Source organism: Diospyros lotus, chromosome 12 (genome assembly GCF_014633365.1).
Source record: "Diospyros lotus cultivar Yz01 chromosome 12, ASM1463336v1, whole genome shotgun sequence".
Classification (NCBI taxonomy): domain Eukaryota; kingdom Viridiplantae; phylum Streptophyta; class Magnoliopsida; order Ericales; family Ebenaceae; genus Diospyros; species Diospyros lotus.
The window spans coordinates 28,710,024-28,732,855 of NC_068349.1; the positions used below are offsets into that span (position 1 = coordinate 28,710,024).

The 22,832-nt window shown below is 37.5% G+C and overlaps 1 protein-coding gene across 2 annotated transcripts in view; it reads left to right on the forward strand.

Moving 5' to 3' along the window:
* Positions 1 to 915: 915 nt before the first annotated feature.
* Positions 916 to 22,832, forward strand: part of LOC127787078 (heterogeneous nuclear ribonucleoprotein Q) — a 30,555-nt gene continuing 8,638 nt past the window's right edge. Inside the window, exons 1-5 of one of the 2 annotated variants that reach the window (XM_052314935.1) lie at positions 916 to 1,106; positions 2,026 to 2,479; positions 2,603 to 2,719; positions 2,913 to 3,053; positions 3,164 to 3,343. In XM_052314935.1, the coding sequence (XP_052170895.1) occupies positions 2,078 to 2,479; positions 2,603 to 2,719; positions 2,913 to 3,053; positions 3,164 to 3,343 (840 nt within the window). In that variant the 5' untranslated portion in view covers positions 916 to 1,106; positions 2,026 to 2,077. The remainder of the gene's footprint in view (positions 1,107 to 2,025; positions 2,480 to 2,602; positions 2,720 to 2,912; positions 3,054 to 3,163; positions 3,344 to 22,832) is intronic. The other variant, XM_052314934.1, reaches the window with a different exon arrangement.

Genomic DNA, 22,832 nt, shown 5'->3' on the forward strand with positions numbered 1-22,832 from the left:
TAATTTTGGTAAAATCTAGATACTTTGAATGCACATTTACTGTTTTCGTGAATAGTCATTGAGATTCGAAACTGACTTTTGCATCGGAGGGTCTTCGTGGGGGAAGATTCCCGCGAGCTTTCTAACCCATTTTCTTAGCATTAACAGGGTTAAATCCTTGCGGCGAAACTAGTGACGAAGTCAAATCTTTGCAACGAAGCTAGCGGCGAAGCCGAATCCTAGTGGTGAAGCTAGCGGCAAAACCAAATCCTTGCGGCAAAGCTAGCAGTTAAAGCAAAGTCTTGTGGCAAGAGTTAGTGGCGAAACCTTGTGGTAGAATCTTGTGGCAAGACTTAGTGGCGAAGTCTTGTGGCAAAATCTTGTGGCGAGAGCTAGTGGCGAAGCCTTGTAGTGAAAGAGCTAGTGACGAAGCTTTGTAGTAAAAGAGCTAGTGGGGAAATCTTGTGGCAGAACCTTGTGGCAAGAGTTAGTGGCAAAATCTTGCCTTGTGACAAAAGCCTTGTGGCGAGAGTTAGTGGCGAAATCCTTGCGGCAAACTCTCTTGAGGAGACCTCTCTTATGGCAACCTAACTTCATTCGACACCGAACTCGAGTAAACCCCACATCATAAATTTTAATTGTTGTATTTTGATAATAACAAATATATAAAGATATAAAGAAATGAAATGACTAGTTAGGACAAGTTCTATCATTTTTACTGCCGTAACTATGAGAAAGATGGGAAAGACGAGAGACAGACATAAGAGAAGGGGTTTTGAGAATTTAAGAAAATGTGGCAGTCATAAATTAGGGATAGGGGGGTATTCACAACATGTTCTGTAAAATAAGGTTACTTACTGTAATTTCTCTAACATAAAGGGTAATCTATGTGTTTTACGAAGCCTCGCGTATGGGTGTATTTTACCCATTAATTTAGGGCCATTTTTCTGGACTTTGAAACCTTTCTGGGCTTCATCGAATGCCTCACGGACGCGACTGCAACTAGATACCAGAGACGGATAGGTATAAGCAAAAGCGCATCACTATCCTGTAATTTGGCCCTAGTTCTTGAATCGCTTTTGGACTTGCAAAGCTCGATTCTTTCCCGCTTTCTATTGATATCAGAGGTACGTGGATTGGTATACGAACATATGTGCATTTCTCAGAACCAATTTTGCTCAATAGGGTTTAAGGATTGGATGCCGTTCTCTCCTCTCTCGGTTGCTGCTGTAGATTAATTTTGGATTGTGTATTTCTGCATTGCTGGTGATTTAGCATTCACTCGTGTTTCATGATGGTTCACGCTCATGGCTGGTATTTGATTTAGCGTTCCCTTGTATTATTCTTAAATCTGCTAACCTCTATGGATTTCGACATCTTAGATGCAATTGAATTGGGTATTTACTACTTGTCTTCATCTGCCATCGTCGTGTGTAGATAACATAGAATCAGCTTTTCATTGGCAGTAGTAGAGATTCTCTTTCTGCTTGTCTATTCTCAATTTCATTTGTGTTTCAACCTTTGCTTTCTGGTAATAGAAACATTGCAAATTTGAAATTTTAATTGGTTTCACGTTGGTGTAGGATTCTTATGTTGAGAATTCCAGTTTCACTGCGGTGGTCAATGTGCTGTTTCCAGTAAACAATTTAAACCTTTCTTTCTTCCCCCCCTTTTTTTACTGCTAAATCTTTGGGAAACACTTCTTGCCAGCATGTGTTTCTGACCCTTTTTCGTTTTTCCCGAGAACAGACAACAATCTTCCGGGATTGATGCCAAATTGCTCTTTTTTTACTCCCTTTTTTATGTTTTTTGTTCAATCAAATTATTAACGACCATGGGGTACAGTATAGAGTTCGTTAGCTTTTGCTTTTCGGACATACTTCATTACAAAACCCAGATGATTTTCTCATGTAATGGAAAGTTAGCATGCTTTTCTGGTCTTACATTTCTTTTCCGAACATTCTTTGCCTTTACTTCTCTTTTACCTATCCATACTGGTATCCCTTTATCATGAATAAAATATGCTTCTTATGTCCTTCTTTGTAGTTGCAGATTAAGTGTAATCATTGGATGATATTACTTGGGACGTGAAGCAGTCATGGCTGAGGGGACAGAGATTGAGGACAGGGTGGATTTTGATGATGACAATTACATTGAAGAGATGGATGATCTTGAAGAACAAATAGATGATGAAGGGGCTGGGGAAGGTGGCAGTGAAAATAATTTAGACAGACCTGAGGATGTGAGAAGTGAGGATAGTGGGAAGGACCAGTTGCAAGAAGTAGATGGAAGCGAACCAGATCAAGCCGTCATTTCCAGGGAGCCTGTGGAAGATGAAGAAAAGCCTGCTGCCTCCATTGATGAAGATGAGAAAGCGAAGCATGCTGAACTCCTTGCTCTTCCTCCGCATGGATCTGAAATTTTCATTGGGGGGCTTCCTCGTAATGTTGCAGAAGAAGATTTGAGGGATCTCTGTGAATCACTAGGTGAAATCTTTGAGGTCAGTTCCAATGCACAGGAAAGATAAAAAGCTAGCATAGACTTCATTTTCTGTTGTTTCTGGAATTTAGGTGTTGGTTTTATCACCTTCCTATATTGTTTTAATTTCTAAACCATTTGACAGATAAGGTTGATGAAAAATAAGGATACCGGTGAAAGTAAGGGTTTTGCTTTTGTAGCATTCAAAAGCACAGAGGTTGCACAGCAGGCCATTGAAGAGTTACACAACAAGGAATTCAAGGTACAGCTGGAGGTTATAACAATACTACCCCCCCCCCCCCCCCCCCCCAACCCCCACAAAAAAAAAAAAAAAAAAACCAACTTAAAAAATGAACATTTTATGAATGTTAAATGGTTTGTGCCTTAATCTTACTTACTTTGATGCATTTTCTTTATGTATTTTGTTTGACCTTTTGTATGCATAATCACTGCAGGGGAGAACATTAAGGTGTTCGCTATCTGAAGCTAAATACAGATTATTTATTGGAAATGTTCCAAAGAGCTGGACAGATGATGAGTTTAGAAAAGTCATCGAGGAAACTGGTCCTGGAGCAGAAAACATTGAGCTTATAAAGGTATGGTTTGATGTATGTGAACAAAATATACATGAATCTCTAAGCTTCTTTTTTATCAAATTCTTGATACTAATAAGAGTGCTGGTATCATTGTGTTTTTGTAATAACAGGATCCTCAAAATCCAATCCGCAATCGTGGTTTTGCTTTCGTAGAGTATTACAACAATGCTTGTGCTGATTATTCTAGACAGAAAATGTCAAGTGCAAATTTTAAATTGGATGGCAACACCCCAACTGTTAGCTGGGCTGATCCAAAGAGTACACCTGATAATTCTGCTGCTGCTTCTCAGGTAATTTTCCATGGGATGGAAACAGCGAAGTCTTACATCAAAATTACATGTTAGCTACTCCCTGAGGCCTTTAGTATTTGGTAAATTGCTATAGTTTTCTGTAAAGGTGTACACCTGTAGATGATTTTCTGTTGCAACTGATGTTACACCTATAATATCCTTCAATTTAGTCTCTTACTTTGGTATTGGCCATGATATCTTGTTAGAATTTGCATTAGTTAAGTTGTCAAGTCTCGGTAGAGGGCTTTGTATGTAGTGGGAATAATTTTTTGTATGTTTATATTTTATGTGTTTAAGATATAACGGAAATAACTTGCTGTAAGTTATTTCCGGTAGTCCTTTTATACTTTCCGATTTGCATCTAAGTCCTTGTTTGTAACCGCCTCTATCCCTTTTATAAATAGAGGCAGATAGGTTCTCGGGGGTTTTTTTACATTCAGCATTCATTCTTCTTGTTTCATCTTGCACTGATCTCTAGAGAGAATTAAGAGAGAGCATTGCTTGGTCCTTGTATTCTCGAGAGAGGAGGCTATTGTTCATAGCCAAGTGTGTGTGAGAAGGAGTGTTATATCCTATTGCTTTCTAGTGGATTCTGTCTCGGTCACCGACAGTCTGGATGTTAAGTTCTTGCCTCTTTTACTTTTTGTTATTGCTCTTTGATTTACTCTATTAATTTGTTAGTTTATTTCTATTACTATCAGGTGAGAGTTGGCTGTGAGGGAGTGAGAGTTCTTGTGTAATTGATCCTAGACTCAACAATTTGGTATTAGAGCTTAGGATTACACACAATCACTTTCAAGATTCATCCAAGAACCCTTATAACAGTCTTAGAAACCCAAGAAAATGGCTCTGTCTGGATCTGCATCTAGTTATGATGTAGAACAATTTAATGGCTCCAATGATTTTTCTTTATGGAAAATAAAGATGCAGGCCCTCCTCGGTAATCTTGGATTAAAGGAGGCGCTAAAAGAGGAATCAAGGGATAAGGAAAAAGTTGGGTTGGGGCTAAGACACTCTCGGTAGAACAAAAAGTAGATATAGAGAAGAAAGCTTTCAATACCTTGATTCTCAGTTTAGGAGATAAGGTATTGAGGGAGGTGTCTAAGATGACTACAACTTTAGAAATCTGAAAAAAATTGGATAGTCTCTATCTAACAAAAACCTTGTCAAGTAGGTTATATCTAAAGACAAAATTCTTTACATTTAAGATGAAAGAAAATCAAAAGTTACAGGATCATATAAACGAGTTCAATAAATTTTGCCTAGACTTAGAAGACATCAATGTCAAGTATGATGATGAAGATAGGGCATTAGTCTTATTGCACTCTTTACCTCAATCATATGAGCATTTTGTTGATATTCTGCAACATGACAAAGATAAACTATCTTTAGAAGATGTAATAGGAGCCTGAAATTCAAAAGATTTGAGAGATAACCAGGAAGAAAAATCCTCCAGTGGTGATGATCTGACTGCTAGATCTAAGAGTTTTAAAAATGATTCAAAAGGGAAAAACAAATCTAGATCTAAGTCAAGAAATGGGAGGAATCCCTTTAAATGTTACCATTGCCAAGAAGAAGGGCATTTTAAAAGAAACTGTCCAAAAAGAAAGAAAGATTTCAAAGAAAAGAATGTCCTAGATGGTGGAGCATCAATTTGTGAGTTTGGGTATGATAGTTCTGATGCACTAATAATGTGTGAGAACTCAGTAAATGAAATGTGGATTATAGATTCTGGTTGTTCCTTTCACATGACACCCAATAGACACTGGTTTGTGAATTACCAGGCAACTGATGGGGGCAAGGTTCTTCTAGGAAATGATCATGAGTGTAAGGTCCTAGGAATAGGAGATGTAAGGCTTAAAATGCATGACAATATCTATAGGACCCTTCAAGCTGTAAGATACATCTTGGAATTAAAAAGAAACTTAATCTCTCTTGGTGAATTAACTAAGAATGGCTATAGTTTTAAGGGAGAGGGATATACACTTAAGGTATCCAAAGGATCCTTAGTGTGTATGAAGGCCAGCCAACAGAATGGGATATATGTTCTGCAAGCTGCTGGGTTAAATGGGGAAGTAGCAGTGGCTGGTGATAAGGTAGCCACAACTACAAGATTGTGGCACTTTAGGATGGCTCACATTAGTGAGCTTGGCCTTAAAGAATTAGCCAAGCAAGGGATGTTAAAGGGGGATCAAGTGGCAGGACTAGAGAAGTGTGAATCTTGCATATATGGAAAGGCCACTAAGGTAAAATTTAATAAAACAGCTATACACTCATCTAAGGGACCCCTAAATTATATCCATAGTGATTTATGGGGACCTGCCCAAATTGTCACTTATGATGGAGCTAGGTATTTTTTGTCCATAATTGATGATTTCTCAAGGATGGTATGGATTTATTTTTTGAAAACAAAAGAACATACTTTTGAGGCATTCAAAACATGGAAAACCATGATATAGAACCAAAGGGGGAGGAAGATAAAGACCATTAGGACTGACAATGGCCTTGAATTCTGCAATAAAAAGTTCACAGACCTATGAAAAGACAGTGGGATAGTTAGGCATTTGACTACCCCAGGAAACCCTAGACAAAATGGCCTTGCTGAAAGGATGAATAGGACACTCTTAGAGAGAGTTAGGTGTATGCTATTTCATGCAAATATATTAAAGGCATTTTGGGGAGAGGCTGTAAACATTGCAGCCTATGTCATAAATAGGTCTCCTTCAGCAACTATCAAATTTAAGGCCCCTTATAAAAAATTGACAGGTCATAAACCTAGCCTAAAACACCTAAGGATATTTGGGTGTATTGCATGTGCCCATGTAAAATAAGAAAAGCTGGAACCTAGGGCACATAAATGTATTTTCATAGGATATCTAGCCGGGGTAAAAGGGTATAAGCTATGGAGTCTAGAACCTGAAAACCAAAGGATTATAGTTACAAGGGATGTTATCTTTGATGAGAAATCAGTAGCTAAGGGACTGCATGATAAGGGTAGTGAGGAGCCAACATCTACAATAGAAAATGTAGATATAGAATGGCAGGAAAATATACCTAGTGTAGAAGCATCTGGCTTTCAAAGCCAGGATTTGAGACATCAAGAAGATCTAGAGGAGCCCATAGCTGACCAAGGCTTTGACCCTCATGAAGAAAGAAAGGAGGGATCGGATGCAGAAGATGTACCTGACTAGCATAGGTATAATGTTGCTCGGGATAGGCAGAAAGGTAGTCCAAACCCCCTAAGAGATATGGTTTTTCAGACTTGGTTTCCTATGCACTTACAAGTGCATCAGAGGTTGTGGGGGAGGAACCTCAAATGTATGATGAAGCTATAGCCTCTAAGGATTCAAGGAAGTGGATTGAGGCTATGAAATCAGAAATCAACTCATTAAATAAGAATGAGACATGGACCTTAGTTGAAAGGCCTAAGGGACAAAGAGTAATGGGCTATAAATGGCTCTATAAAATAAAGGAAGGAGCTGGGAAGGATTTTAAGCCTAGATATAAAGCTAGGCTAGTTGCTAGAGGATTCACACATGTTGCAGGAGTAGATTATAATGAGGTATTTTCTCCTGTGGTTATGCACACCTCAATTAGAATACTCCTTACAATGATAGCCCACATGGATCTAGTGCTGGAACAAATGGATGTCACAATTGCATTTTTACATAGAGAATTAGATGAAAAGATTCTCATGGAGCAGCCTAAGGGGTTCGAGTCTAAAGGAAAAATAGAGCAAGTATGGTGTCATGACCCAAGTAGTAATTAAAGGGCAATATAGTAATAGTATTATAATAATAGTTAGGAGATATTTTAGAAGCACATGGGGTGCATGTGCTAGGCCACTATTGAGCTTGTAATGCCTATATAAGGCTACTGCTATTGGTTTGTTGGGGTATGCTGAAAAATTATGGAATTGAAATTCTAATTTCTTCTCTCTACCATTCTTCCTCTCTCGTTCTTCTCTCTCTTTTTCTCTTCTGTTCTTCTATTTCTCCCTCTCTTTCTTCTCATTTTCTTCTCCAAATCTGTCAATTCTTGGTTCTAAATCAATCGGATTCTTTTGATTACCCGTTTAAACCTAGATTAAATCTTGGGTTCATGACAAATTGGTATCAGAGCCGTACCATCCTCGGCTGTGATTCTGTTGCAGCTCCAATTTGAAGGTGAATCCGATTGGGGCTCAGCAGTGTGCTGCTCATTTGGATTGGAAGGTGATTCCGACCAGACCATTCGTTCCTCGACTGTGAGTTCAGTAGTCGTTCGATCCGATTTTGAAATAAACAAGCTGATTTGAAGTAGAACATACAATCCTCGGCTGAAGGTGAGGAAGAACTCCAAAAATGATTTCATAGGCGCTATAATTCAAGCAATTATCAAGACGCTGTTTAGAATCGATTACGAAAGTCAGTAGTACTCAGGCGAGTTCGAGCAGTGACCAGTAACTCTCGGAACCTATCTAGGTCGTTGCACGTGGGCGAGATGAGCGCGGGCAAGCAAGCTCTACGATCAGCGACAGTGATTGGTGAGACTAGTAGAAGATCCACGAACGAACAGACAATCGAAGATCCACCGGACTTGAGCCCATCATCGATCAGTATAGAGGAGAGTTCGCGATTGGAGTGGGTCGATAGGCAAGTATACATGAAGCGTCGCGAAGATCCACCGGACTTGAGCCCATCATCGATCAGTACAGAGGAGAGTTCGCGATTAGAGTGGGTTGATAGGTGAGCATACTTGAAGTGTCGCGAAGATCCACCAGACTTGAGCCCATCATCGATCAGTAAAGAGGAGAGTTTGCGATTGGAGTGGGTCGATAGGCGAGCATACTTGAAGTGTCGCGAAGATCCACTGGACTTAAGCCCATCATCGATCAGTACAGAAGAGAATTCGCGATTGGTGTGGGAGTCCGCCGAAGGAGGTGACGTGGACATCCAAGTGGGTCGCGACTGGAGTGAGCGATTGGTGTAGGAGTTCCAAGCGATCGCGGTTTGGTCGGGCAAGGAAGTTAGTGTTACAGCTGAGTTAATTGCAGTAGGTCTGGCGATTGTGCAGCGGGTTCCTCACGGTGGTGCAGTGGGTGTCGCGGCCATTTTCAATGGTTGGTGATTGGGCAGAACCAAAGGAAGGACCCGAGGTGAGTCTAGCAGTCTGGGCGAACAGATTGAACACCTTTGATCGGAAATATCGCCTAATCGGGATTGGAAGGAGTTCCACTGACGAAGGCTGCTGAACGCGAAGGATCACAAGAAGCAATCTTGGACAAAACAAGGAATGGATTGAATAGCTAAGTTGATCTATTCGGGAGGCTGTGCTGGAGGCGACTTGGCCAAGTGGTTCTGATAGTGCATTTGGTGGCTCTCGGTTTGAAATTCAGTAAGTGTTGGTCGAAGCTTGCGAACGAACAGACAAGATGTCTCCGAAAGAAGGTTCGATGATTCATCGAAGTGGAAGGGCAGGTTGATATACTATTGATTTTGTTGAGGCTGTTGCAGGTGCTGTTAGTAAGGCGAAGCAAATTATTCTGGTGAGTTTGATTGCTGATCATAACCAAAGGGGAGAAGTAACTGTCGGCTCGGAAGTTGCAGTTAGTTTTAACGGAAATTTCAGACAACAACAGAACGGAAGTGTGGGGAATTATGATGGAAAGAGCTGCGGTTTCTTGGCCTATTGCTTTTTCAGCTAGTGAGATTTCGGCCCGGAGGAATAGTGCACAAAGGATAGTAGTAGAACCTCAATTGCAGCAGAAGAATACTTCATTTTCAGCTGGAATGGAGCCTCAATGGCAGCCAAAGGAGGCTGCATTTTCAGTTGGCAGCAATAGGGACAAAGGAACAAGTAATGGGACTCATGAAGAGTGCGAGGAATTTGGCCGTAAGTTCCGTGAGAAGTTACAGGAGTTTGCAATGATACTTATTAAGAAGTATCATTACAACTTTCTGGTAGAATATTTTGATGATTATCATGAAAGTTTTAATAAGGAGGAATTCCTTGGAGTGGAGCAGCCTAAAGAGGAGGAGAAGTTGAAAGAAAGAGCAAACAAGAAAGCAAGGAGCATTGATCATTTTATGGAAGAGTGGGAGCATGAATCAGAAATGAAGGAAAGGCAAAACAAGGAGCATGGTGAACACTGCAGTGAAAATTCTGCCCCATCCAATCAAAATGATGAGCTGCCAGATGATTTTAAACCAGATGGGAAGCTTGGATCAGTTGATAATGGAGATCTACAAGCTACCAAGCTTAATGTTGGAAATTTGTCTCCTCAGGTGGATGAAAATTCAGTTATTAAACAAGCGATAAATAATGTTGGGACTAAAGAACCATTGGCTGGAACTGAAGAAAACTTGTCAAGGGTAACTAATGATTCTGAAGAATTAAAGAGAGGTTATAAAGACATCAGTTTAGGCCAAATTTTGCAAGAGAAAGAAGCAAAAAATTGTGTTGAGAATCAGTCTACAAATCAGATTGATGATGAGAATTGCTATGAAGATGGCCTACTTGTAGCTGAAATATCTTCCAATGTTGTGAAGGTGTGTAGAACTGATCCTAAAATGTGCCACAATGTTGCTGTAAATTTTGAGGTTGAGGAGCAACATCAATTGAAGGCTGAAGGACTGCAAGTTTCAGCTGTTGCTTGTGACTAGAAGCAATTAAATTCAATGAAGGCACTAAATGAGGATATATTGACTGGATTTGGCATCATATTGGATCCTCAATCTATGGGTACAAGCTATCTTAATTTGGTAGCTATCACCAACCCACGGGAAATGGTATGCCACTCCTTGGAGGAAGATGTAGCTTTGATTGCACTGATTATCATTTTTGTTTCAGTTGAGGAGTATCCAAGAACAAAGAAGAAGCGGCCTAGAAAGGGAATGATAAAAGGAAGAACAACCAAGCTAGATAGAGTTGATATTGGTTGAGGAGCAATGGCTAAATTGTTGTAAGTTCTTGGGAACAAGAACTCTCTCAAGGAGGGGGGAATTGTTAAAGGGCAATATAGTAATAGTATTATAATAATAGTTAGGAGATATTTTAGAAGCACATGGGGTGCATGTGCTAGGCCACTATTGAGCTTGTAATGCCTATATAAGGCTACTGCTATTGGTTTGTTGGGGTATGCTAAAAAATTATGGAATTGAAATTCTAATTTCTTCTTTCTACCATTCTTCCTCTCTCGTTCTTCTCTCTCTCTCTTCTGTTCTTCTATTTCTCCCTCTCTTTCTTCTTATTTTCTTCCCCAAATCTGTCAATTCTTGGTTCTAAATCAATCGAATTCTTCCGATTACACGTTTAAACCCAGATTAAACCTTGGGTTCATGACATATGGCTTCTTAGGAAATCCCTATATGGACTAAAACAATCACCACGTCAATGGTATAAAAGATTTGACACTTTTATGATTGAACGTAGGTTTGTTAGGAGTTCATATGATTGTTGTGTATACTTTAAACAAGTATCAAACAACATATCCTTGTACCTCCTATTGTATGTTGACGATATGTTGATTACAAGTCAATCAAGGGAGGGAATCCAGCAGTTGAAGCTGGACTTAAAGTCAACATTTGAGATGAAAGACTTAGGAGAAGCAAGGAAGATATTGGGAATTGAAATTAAGAGGGATAAACAGATTAGAGCCCTAGGACTGTCACAAGAAAATTATCTAAGAAAATTAATTCAAAGATTTAGAATGGCTAAGGCAAAAGCTGTTAGCACACCATTTGCCCAGCACTTTAAACTTTCAGCAAGTTAATCTCCTATAAATGAGGAAGATAAGGCAGAAATGAGAGATGTTCCATACTCTAGTGTTGTAGGAAGCTTGATATACAGCATGGTCTGTACTTGGCCAGATCTTGCACATGCCATGAGTGTGGTTAGTTGATTTATGGCAAACCCAAGGAAAGCTCATTGGAGTGCAGTTAGGTGGATATTCAAGTACCTAAGAGGATTATTAGGCACTGGTTTGGTTTATGGTGGAGCAAAAAGGGGAATATAAGCCAAAATCCTAGGATACTCTAATGTAGACTATGCAGTAGATCAAGATAGGAGAAGATCAACCACAGGCTATGTCTTTAAGATTTGGGATGCTACAGTGAGTTGGAAGGCAAGTTTACAACATGTTGTAGCTTTATCAACTACTGAGGCAGAATATATTGCCATAACAGAGACAATAAAGGAGGCTATGTGGTTAAAGGGGCTCCTAGGAGAATTGCTAGGAAGGGAGGTAGATACAACCCTGATATGTGACAGCCAAAGCACAATTCATCTATCAAGGAATCAGGCTCACCATGAACGCACAAAACATATTGATGTGCGTTTGCATTTTATCAGGGAGATACTTGACAAAAAGGAGCTGAAGCTAGAAAAAGTGGCAGGAGAAGAAAATGCAGCGGACATGTTCACCAAGGCTGTTCCAGTAGCCAAGATGAAGCACTCCATGAAGCTACTCAACATAGCTTGAGGAAGTCTAAGCAATCAAGCTTAGAAGGAAACCGGAAGATGGAAGAAAGGAAGTAGAAGCAGAACCTGGAAGACTGAAAATTGAAGGTTCAACTATGCAAATTGGTGGAGAAATTGTTAGAATTTGCATTAGTTAAGTTGTCAAGTCTCAGTAGAGGGCTTTGTATGTAGTGGGAATAATTTTTTTGTATGTTTATATTTTATGTGTTTAAGATATAACGAAAATAACTTGCTGTAAGTTATTTCCGGTAGTCCTTTTATTCTTTCTGATTTGCATCTAAGTCCTTGTTTGTAACTGCCTCTATCTCTTTTATAAATAGAGGCGAATAGGTTCTAGGGTGGTTTTTTACATTTAGCATTCATTCTTCTTGTTTCATCTTGCACGGTCTCTAGAGAATTAAGAGAGAGCATTGGTCGGTCCTTGTATTCTCGGGAGGGGAGGCTATTGTTTATAGCCAAGAGTGTGTGAGAGGGAGTGCTATATCCTATTGCTTTCTAGTGGATTTTGTCTTGGTCACGGGCAGTCTAGATGTAGAGTATTTCATGCCTGAACCAGGATAAGTTCTTGCCTCTTTTACTCTCTGTTATTGCTGATTTACTCTATTAATCTGTTAGTCTATTTCTGTTACCATCGGGTGAGAGTTGGCTGTGAGGGAGTGAGATTTCTTGTGTGTAATCGATCCTAGACTCAATATATCCTATGTGTCTTGCCTAAGAGTTTCAGATTAGTTTTCTTTTGGATCTTCTTTACCTACTTTTTTGTAAACTTCTTCATTTTGCCCACTCTCCTCTTATGTGTCTATTGGTCATTGTCTAATATGTCCAAACTATGTTAAACTTGTTTCATGTATCTTATCCTTTATAGGCGTCACTCTAAATTTATCACGAATAAGTCTATTCTAATTTTGTATATTCTTCTATGAACATAAATTTACTTTAATTTTGCACATTCTAGTGTTAAATTATCCAGGCATCTCTTACCATATAATAGAATTGGTCTTACAACTATTTGATATTTCTTTCTAGCTTTAAAGAGATTTTACTTTCACAGAAATGTTAGAGGCTCTTCTACCTTTTAATTATCATGTCTTGATTCTGTGAGAAATATTCTCAATAATTATTTTGCCTTTCTAGACAATTAATTCCAGATATCTAAACTATTTTTTAGTTTTTGGAATAACTTGTTTTTCAAGTCTCTTCTCAACATTTACTAAACTGGAATTTCATTTAGTCAATTGTTAACTTGCTCAAGTTGAAATATTTGGATTCCAATATGTCCCTTCATAACTCAATTTATTATTCACATTTTTTTGGGTCTCATTTAACAAGATAATGTCAGCTATGAGTGACATGCACTAAGACACCTTATTTGATGTACTAGTGAGTTCATTCATCACTAAAACAAAGAGATAAGAATTGATTCTTGATGTAATTCAATTGTAATTGAAAAATCTCTCTCTCCACAAGGAGTAGCACATGTTTCTATTCTTTGATACATGTCTTCTTTATTGTTTGTATAAGCAACTCAAACTAATTTCTTTTTCCTCTAAAATCTTCTATTTGACGCTTCAACAAGTAGATAGCTTTCATTGTTGACTTGCTAGGCACAAAATCAATCCAGATACCTTAGTTTCTCTTCTTAACTTTTTGGTTTGATCACCTTCTCCCAAGATTCTATAATATGTTTCATTAGCTTGATTCTTCATTAAGGCTTTATATGTTGTTGTCTATATGCATATTCAAGTTCTCTTTCTGCTATAGGTGTATTGTTTGGTTCAATTGCTTTCTCATTTACATCTTTTTTTGTGGCTTGTTTTACATCTTTTGGGAAAATACATCTAGAAACCACATACTTCCTATTTTTGGAATTAATAAAATGTTTTAGCTTATTATTTATTTGTTCATATTCATTGAATGGCATGACGAGGTTCTTCGTAATAAGGTTGGAGTGATTTGTATTGAAGATAAAATGTGTGGGATGCGGTTAAGATGGTTTGGTTACCACTTGTAACGCCCCTCCTTTGACCAAATGCTATTGTGCAACCCTACCACGCGAAGTTGCAAATGACTTTTCCTACTAGATGGATGGCTCTCTGATATCTAAACGTGTGATTAGGCATTCAATTTCCCTTTTGGTCATAGGTCTAGTCTTTACTATCAGGGGTTTCACTTTAATCATTTCTCTTATCATCTATATGCCGAACATTAAACTAAGACAACATTAAGCACAAGTTTATTTCATATATCACATGTGTAGCTTTAATACATCAACATACTATTATACATGCTATGACATGCTTTAAAGATACGTGGATGATTTTATACAACTCTTCATCTTGTATCTAACCCCCAAGCTGGTCTTCCTTCCCCTCCCTTGCATGGTCTGGAATGTTAAAATACAATGCATGAGAATACAATCTTAGTATGCCATGGCAATCATTCACACATTTTATGAAGGCAACCTCAGTTTTCCCTTATTTCTCCTCCTATGGGTGCACCTTAGGTTCATGCCCATCATACCACACATCTGATGACATCATTCACATGGTCTAAGGGCCCTGAAATCTTACCCTTGGCCTTTCGGCCCATCAAGAGGGGTCATGTATGCACTTATATGGCAATGAACCTTCAAAGTCATGCATGCTTGACTCACATTATGAGCATGCTCACAATGCCCGAACATATCATGAGCATAATCATGCTTTAAATGCATAACAAGCTGCCATAAAATCGTTTTATACATAATGCCAACATGAATGAACCATAACCATGCACTTACCTTAATCAAGATGATTCTTCAAGTTGAGAAGAATTTCTTCACTCTACCAGCTTCCTTTCATTCTTTACCACTATTTTTATAGCTCTTTCTCTCAGTAAGACAGTTCTGCCTCTAGAGCCTCTCACTGTAGAAAATTGATTGTGCTGTAGAAATGATGGAGAGAGCTCACTAGCTGCTTCAGTAGTTGGACACTCAACCCTTCTCCAAGCTTGCCACCTAGCCATAAAAACCACTTCTCACTCACATCCAACACCTCATGTGTTTGCTTCAGTTTTGTGCTACCTCATGCTGTTTCTATAAGCTTTTCTAAGCTTCCTCAAGACTCCACATAACTGGCCCTTAGCTAATTTTTGCTTAATTAACCTTAATCACCTTAATTAATCCCTTAATCCAACTCTCGCAAATCTCAACCAAAATAAAAAAATTTTATCACTAGTTTTTTTAATGCCTAATAACATATTGACTGTGCAGCTAATAATCTATTCATTTAGCATCCTAAAATTGAGTTCAAAATCAGCTGCTTACTAGAACTTTTTCCCCCCCTTGAGCAAATATGGCTACTGCCTTGCAGATTTTTGCTTTAGCTGAATCTGCTTTCACCTTTCCTCCTATTTGTTGCCACATGTTACTCTTTTCTTGTGGTGGCAATTTCCTTTTGTGACAGCCCATTGCCTTCTAGATGGCTCTATATAATGCTTCTACTTCCTATTTATTCTTGTCATATATATATATATTTTATCTATATTCATTTTTTCACAGGGCAACTCACTTGCCAAGTATGGCAATGTTTAGCCATTTGCTTGAAGTTGAGCCCTTCTTATGAAGTCCCATATTAGAATTTTAGTTTTGAGGCCTTTTGTGATATGGATTGGTTTGTTCTCACTTCTATCCATCATACTATAGCCACTGACCTACTATCTCCACCTCAAATTCTGTTGCAAAATTCAATCGTTTGGTTCTCTTTGTATTTCATACCTATAGGGTCTGACACACAAATCAAGATGGCTCTCCAAGTGTCCCCTAGACCTCCAATTTGAACCAAGGGATCCCAACACCCTCTACAACCTTATACCACAGATCTTCTTGAGTTTTGTCTTAAAATTATTTTGTTTGGATAGTTGTTTTGATACTTTGACCCTTTATTGTTGTATTTGTGGTCAACTAGCGAATGAATTGTGTTTTGAGGTCATTACACACTCAAATAATGCATTTTGAGATATTCTAATGGTTTTCTTGCATGTTAGATTTCTTGGAGAGAAAATTGAAGGTTTTCAAGAGGTTACAAAAAATGTAGATTTTGGACATATAGTCTAGATATTGCCCAAAAAATAGAAAGTTTGAAAATTGGTTAAGAAAGCCAACAAAGCTATAAATTGAGGTTTGAGAACTTTCTAAGGGCTGAGGGTCAAAAGAAAACCCAACTTTTTAAAAAGTCTATAGTTTGACCTAGGGGTAAAATGGCCATTTTGATTCCCAAAAGGGTATACCTGTCCAAACAGAGGAATTTCAAAGCAAAACTCTAAGGGAAGTATGGCCTAGTATTTAGAGAGCACTAAGGTCCTTTGGTTCAATTTTGAGCCCTAGAGGACACCGAAGAGCTATCTTGATTTGTGTGCCAGCCCTTATAGGGCACAAAATATGAGGAAGAAAAATGATGGAATTTTGTAATGAGATTCATGGTGGAGGTAGTAGATGTGATATAATGAATGTTAGAAACGAGAATCAACCAATTTAAAAATGGAAGGTCTTGAAAATTAAAACCCTAAATTGGGGCTCTACAAGAAGAGTTTGACTTCAGATTGAAAAATAATCAGTCAAATGATATCTGAATGTGGCCATACCTGACACAAGTTCCCCAGGTGAAACCAAGTCTAATGGTGATTTGTTCAAGAAATTGGAAGAATACACCTTTAGGCACCAGTTGCGAGGCATACTGCCCTAGACTGATAGTAAAACCCAATAGATTATTTATTTTTACTCGGTGCATCTCTCATGAGGGCAATTGTATGTGTATAATGCTATTTTATATGGTGTATTATCTTAAATAGCATAAATGGAGAATGTGCCTAGAAAGTACAAAAAGCATTTTCCCTAGTTTAAGCTAAGAGATTACTTTTTGAGTTTGGTCAGAATGAAAACCTAGAAGGCTACTAGAGGGCTTGCCATGCCTAGGGTTAGGGGATAAGCATAAATAAGGAAAGTTTCACCAAAATGGAAAAGCCTTATGATTATTGAATTATGGGTAAAACAAATGTAAGATGCCTAAGGGCTCATTTGGGATTGAATTAGAAAAATGAGTTGAGGTGAGGTGGGTTGGGTTGGGTTACATAAAATTATTTGGTAAATTTATTAAGTTGAGTGGAGTTTTGGTTATGACTATTTGGTAAAAGACTACAGTTTAGAATGTTAAAGTGACTAGAAAGGACAGAACTAATTATGTGCATTACTTAGTTTTTCTAATTTATGATGATTCATAATTTTATATGAAACCAAATATAATAAAATAAATTATTCTCATGTTATTCTATTGTTTTGTTATCCAAAAAAAAAAAAAATTCCAACTAATAGTTAAGACCAAATAATTTGTATGATGTTTGAGATATTAAAGGAATTACTTAATATATATACATATTGGTTTACAACTCACAAACCCTATAGTTCCTTCCCTTAGGCATGTAATTTGGCTTTTGTTGATTTACCACATTGTCATTAAAGTTAATAAAATAAATCTCCGTAAAATATCATGACACTATTTACTAGTTAGAAAATCAAATAAGCTAACATGGTCCAAGTCAAAGTAAATCAACGATAAAATATTGATGCTGCTATAGATTCATGCAATACTTCCATCTCTAGTCCACCATCAGCTCCACCAATCTCATCAGTAGTGTCATCCATGTCATCTCCACTACCGTCATTCTGCATATATGCATTTGGACAATTGTCTGCAATATAAAACTCATTGAAGGAATGATCTCATTTTTCTTTAATGAAGCATAATGATTCGACCAAGGAGGATTCTTTGTTGGAAATTTCATGTTTTTGTATTAACTCTTAGATATTATGATTTTTGTAAGCAATGTCATGTACATACTTGAGGGTTAAGGTTAATTCTTGTAATGAATCCTTGAGATGGCCAAATGGTTTAGGAGGATTAGGAGGAGCTTATGTGATGTTTTGATATAATGGAGAATTAATTTTGAGTTCTTGCTCATCATTTGACGCAAGTTATGATGGATATGCAATATAGTCAAAGCTCATGTTTGCATTATGACTTTTCATGTTGAGAGATCAAATGAGTTACAAGAGCCTTATAGATATTAGAAGCATAAATAGAAATGACCAATGAGCTAGAATTCATGTACCCGGCCCTAAAAAGAGGGATAAAGGCTTGATATGATGTTGTTTTTATGCTTAGAGATTGAATAAATAACCTAGGCACACCCTAGAGGTTTCAACCAAAATGGGGAATGGACTGAAATGAACATTTTAAATATTTGAAACAAATGAGCCAAATGAGTTGAAATGGGCATTAATTAATCTTGGAGATTGGTTTAAGTGTAGGAGTTAAAACAGGCAAAAGGGAATGAGATTAGAATGAATTTGGTTATGGATTTTTGAAGCAATGCTCACTGATTTGTAATCCTCCTACAACAGAAAATTGGGTATGAAAAATGAGGTCATTTGATGTTAGAAGATATCTCAAAGACTCACTCAAAGCGAGGAGATCATTAGATGAAGGTAGAAACACAAAAATTGAAGTTAAAAGGAAATTGTGCAAGATAATCAAATGTCAGAAATTAGTGCTAAAGTGGACTGCGTTAGGAGTTAGGAACCCTTAATCCGTCCATTAAGGGATGGGTTAGTTTTATGTTGAAGTGGATTTAAGGTTTGGCCCATAATGTAAGGAAATGGGGTAAGTTGGACCCTAAGGTGAGCTAAATTGGGCTCAAAGATATAAAAATCATTGGGTAGTGGTGTTAGGCTTTGGATGTAATTTTAACTCTTATTTAGTGCCTAAGACAAGTGGTTTTGGGTAGGAAAAAATTGGGTTCAAGTTGGAACTAAATTAGGTTAGAAATGAGCTTGAAAGTGGGCTTAAAGGGAGCCTAAAGTAATAAAAGGCAATGGACTAGTTGGAGCCCAAATTTAAATAATAGGTTGGCCCTTTAAATTAGGCACAAGTTGGTTTTAAAGTAAGCCTAAAGGCTAATTTAATTTTAGGTCCAAGTGGAGTTAAAGACAGGCTTAGAACATTTTTAGAGATGTAGGCCTATTCTTTTAGTTTAAGGTCTAAAGCTAAGTTTGTTTTATGAGGCCCAAAGTAAACTAACTAGAGTTGGCCCACGATGAAAAAAAAACCCAATTGGATAACCCAAGTGTTGACCCATGGGTGGGAAAGAATAACCAAAGCTAGGGGCTTAAGTGGTCGCATTGACAATACAAATTCATATAAAAGATCAATATGGCAAAATTTTATGTCAGATGCCCTTCTAATACAACCCTCTAACAAGGGAAATGATGAGATAAAGTTCCCATAATCTTGCTATGAAAAAGTGTCAAGAGATGACAGTGAAAGAAGATAATTAATATGGTTATATTCTATCATATAGTTGATATCGTAAAACCAACTTGAAGAAAATAATTTTTTATTTATTTTAATTAAATAAATAAATTAAATTATTAATTAAAAATATAATTTTCACCAAAATTAATTTAATAGGAGCATATCTGAAGGGACAGGTTTTCATGGTTAAAACAACTATTTTATCCCTGGGTCAAACTGTTTGCTTTTTTACCACAACTTGGATTCTCTCAATAGTGGACCCTTAGTAAGTTCTCAAACTTCAAATTAGAGCCTTGTTGGCTTTCTTGGCCATATTTGAATCTTTCCATTTTTGACGTCTCTGCATCTACTTGTTTGGCAAGTCTCAAGTTTTCACTATAGGATAAGCTAACATGTACAAAACACCATTAGAATGTTTCCAAATACATTATTTGAGCCTTTGAATGACCTCAATTCACAATTCATTTATTAGAAGTACATTACTAAACAGTTGGGGTATCACAGAATGTATAGAGTTTCACTCAATAGTGTACCAATTTCCAGCAATTTCATGCTTTGACAAATCATGACAGACCTTTTTTCAGAAAATATTCCATTGAACAAATTACTTGCATTTGAATAAAACACTTGAAGTTCCTCTTGATAATGTCACAGAATCTCCCCAACAAAAATTCACCAACACTTGTAATTACTCAAAGTTAAACTCAAAAAAATGATATCCAATACCTAACCGTAGAGGACATCTCAATGAGATAACATATCATTGAATCTCTCTTGTCTTGTGTCCTCCCTCTGCTGCCATTTGCTTCCAACCTTGGGATTCCTTGTTTGGACCATATTGATGAATGGAATGAGGCTTTCGGTTTAGGTTATGAAGAAGAAAGTATGTTGAAGGAGAGGTGGTCTCAGTCAAAATAGAGAGGGTTCGGGCAAGTGAGGTTGTGATAGAGAGAACTTGTGGTCAAAAGGGAAATAGAGAGAATGAGGAAAAATGTTTGTTTGGATGAGTAAGTGAAGGGTTTTAGAGGGTTTTGTATGCATTTATGTGTGGAGATGGATACACTGAAAATCTTTTGAAGCTTTCGATAGGTCTAACAAACTTTGTTGAATAAACTTTTGGAAGATTGAATAGAATTGTTGAGAGTTTGCAGAGTTCATTTATTGTGTTGGAGTATAGTAAACTGTCAAAAACTATGAATTGATTTATGAAAGTCTTCTCCGTTTCACTCAAAATCGGCTTTAAAAACATTGTTTATAGATGTGAATCATGAATATAGATGATAATCATTTATAATGCACAAGTTATTCATAATCATTAAAGCATATGATGCACAAACCATTCTTTCACACGTAATTACACGTGGAGTTTTGAGTTTAAGATGTATACCATTCTGAGCTCACTTCTAAAATGTTCACACCTACTCTTGTCCAAATGGCTTGGTGAATATATTTGCAATCTGGTTGTGAGTATACTATCAATGGCATCTCCTTTTTGTGCATGATCTCCAATGAAATTGTCTTATCTCAATGTGTTTGGTCTTAGTATGGTGCAAGGGATTTTTTGTTAAGGCAACAAGGCTAGTATTATCACACTTGATGGAAATATGATCTAATTTAACTCTAAAATCTTCTAGTTGGTGTTTTAATGTACAATAACCATTGAGAACAATATATTTTGCTTTGGTGGATGATAATGCAATGGTGTTTTTCTTTTATTGCAATGGTGTCATATCCTAGAAATTTACATGAGCCACTAGTGCTTTTCTTATTAATTTTACACCCAACATATTCCACATTTGTATAAACCATAATCTTAAAGTTGTTAACTTTTTGATAAAACAATCCTAGATTATGTGTAGCTTTTAAATATCTAGAAGTCTTGTTTTGGCTATAAAATGTGATTCCTTTGAATTAGATTAAAACCTAGTGCACATGTGTACACTAGAAATGATGTAGAACTTATATGTGGTCAAATATAGCGACGACCTTATCATGCTCTTAATAGAGTTTTAAGTCAAAAGGCTTACCATTCTTATCTTTGTTAGGCATAGAAGATGTTCCCATGGCATGGAGTTGTGCTTGCAATCTTGCAAACCCAAACCTTTTAGTAGATCTTTGACATGCTTTGATTGATGAAGATTCTTTCCTCCATTTGTTTGATTTGAAGACCACGGAAGAAGTTGAGCTTACCCATCATGCTTTTATCTAATTTTCCTCTCATTCATAGTAAATTCTTCACAAAGGGACTGATTAGAAGCATAAAAAATTATCATCCACATAAGTTCTAATTACAACTAGTAGAGCTATTTGCTTTTATGAAAAGTGGTGTGAACCGTTTCCCTTGCAAAGCCTTCTTCAATTAAGAATTTATCGAACCTTCCATACCAAGGTCTAGGAGCCTACTTCAAACCGCATAAATCCCTTAGTAAGTTTATAAGCATGATTTGTAAAGTTATAATGTGCAAAACCAAGGGTTTGTTCAACATACGCTTATTTATAAGTCCATTTAAGAAAGCACTTTTTAACATCCATTTAAAAGTTTGAAATCTTTATAGTATGCAAGGCCAATTATGTGTTGTAGCCTCTAATCTAGATATGCAGGCACGGGTTTCATCATAATCAATACCTTCCTCTTGACTTCACCCTTGAGCAACTAACCTAGCTTTGTTTATGGTCACCATCCCCTTTTCATCCATTTTATTTCAAAATCCCCATTTAGTGCCTATTGTAGGATGATCTTTGGATCTTGATACAAGATACCAAACTTTATTTGTTTTAAATTTGTTTAGCTCCTCTTGCATGGCCAAGAACCAATTCTCATTGTTGAAGGCATCATTGACATTTTAGGTTCAACTTGGAATAGAAGAGTAAGATACTCAATGTTGGAAACGTGGAGCCAGATTTGATTTATGACTCCTATGTAGAGCTGGTACGGGGATCTTGCTACTCGATCTTCAAGTGGGGGGTCAAGGGGGCAATGCCCTTTGCGAGGGCTTTCCCTCGAAACCTAAATAGATTAGGAATCTTGTTCGAATTAGGAGTTCTATTTTCCCTAGTTTTGGTCTATAAATATGTGGGCATAATTCTTATAATTGTAACCTTCTTGAATAGTGAAAAACACCTAGTATGGCCATAGATTGGCATCCTTTGCCTAACCATGTAAATTGTTAAATAAGATAAGTAAAGGGGTATTAGTGTATTATTTTTAAGTACATGTATGTATATATATATGCTTGTACTGTACACTTGTGGTTTAATACATACAGTTTATTTTATACATATAACATGGTATCAGAGCTGAAACCCTAACCTAACCCTAACCCTAGCCACTGCCGCCGTCAACCGATGCCATCATCGCTGGTCTCTTCATCGGCTGTTGGTTTCGTTGGTCACGCGGCCATCGCGGCTCTCCTTCTCCAGATCCGGCCATCTTCTTCCAGCTGTGACCAGATCTCGCCCTCACTGTCGCCGCCTTTGTCCAGATCTGGCCATCCTCAAGCGACTCTAGCTGTGGCTTTTAGTCTTCTCCGGTGACTTAGCTTCAGCTTTTGTGCGCCCAGATTTGCCGTTGCTCTAGATCTATTGCTCCTTCTCTTTAGACGTGTAATCCAACTTGCTCTAGATTTGATCTGCTCCAGATCTGCAGTTCTTTCCTCATCATGGCTTCATCTCCAACTCACTCT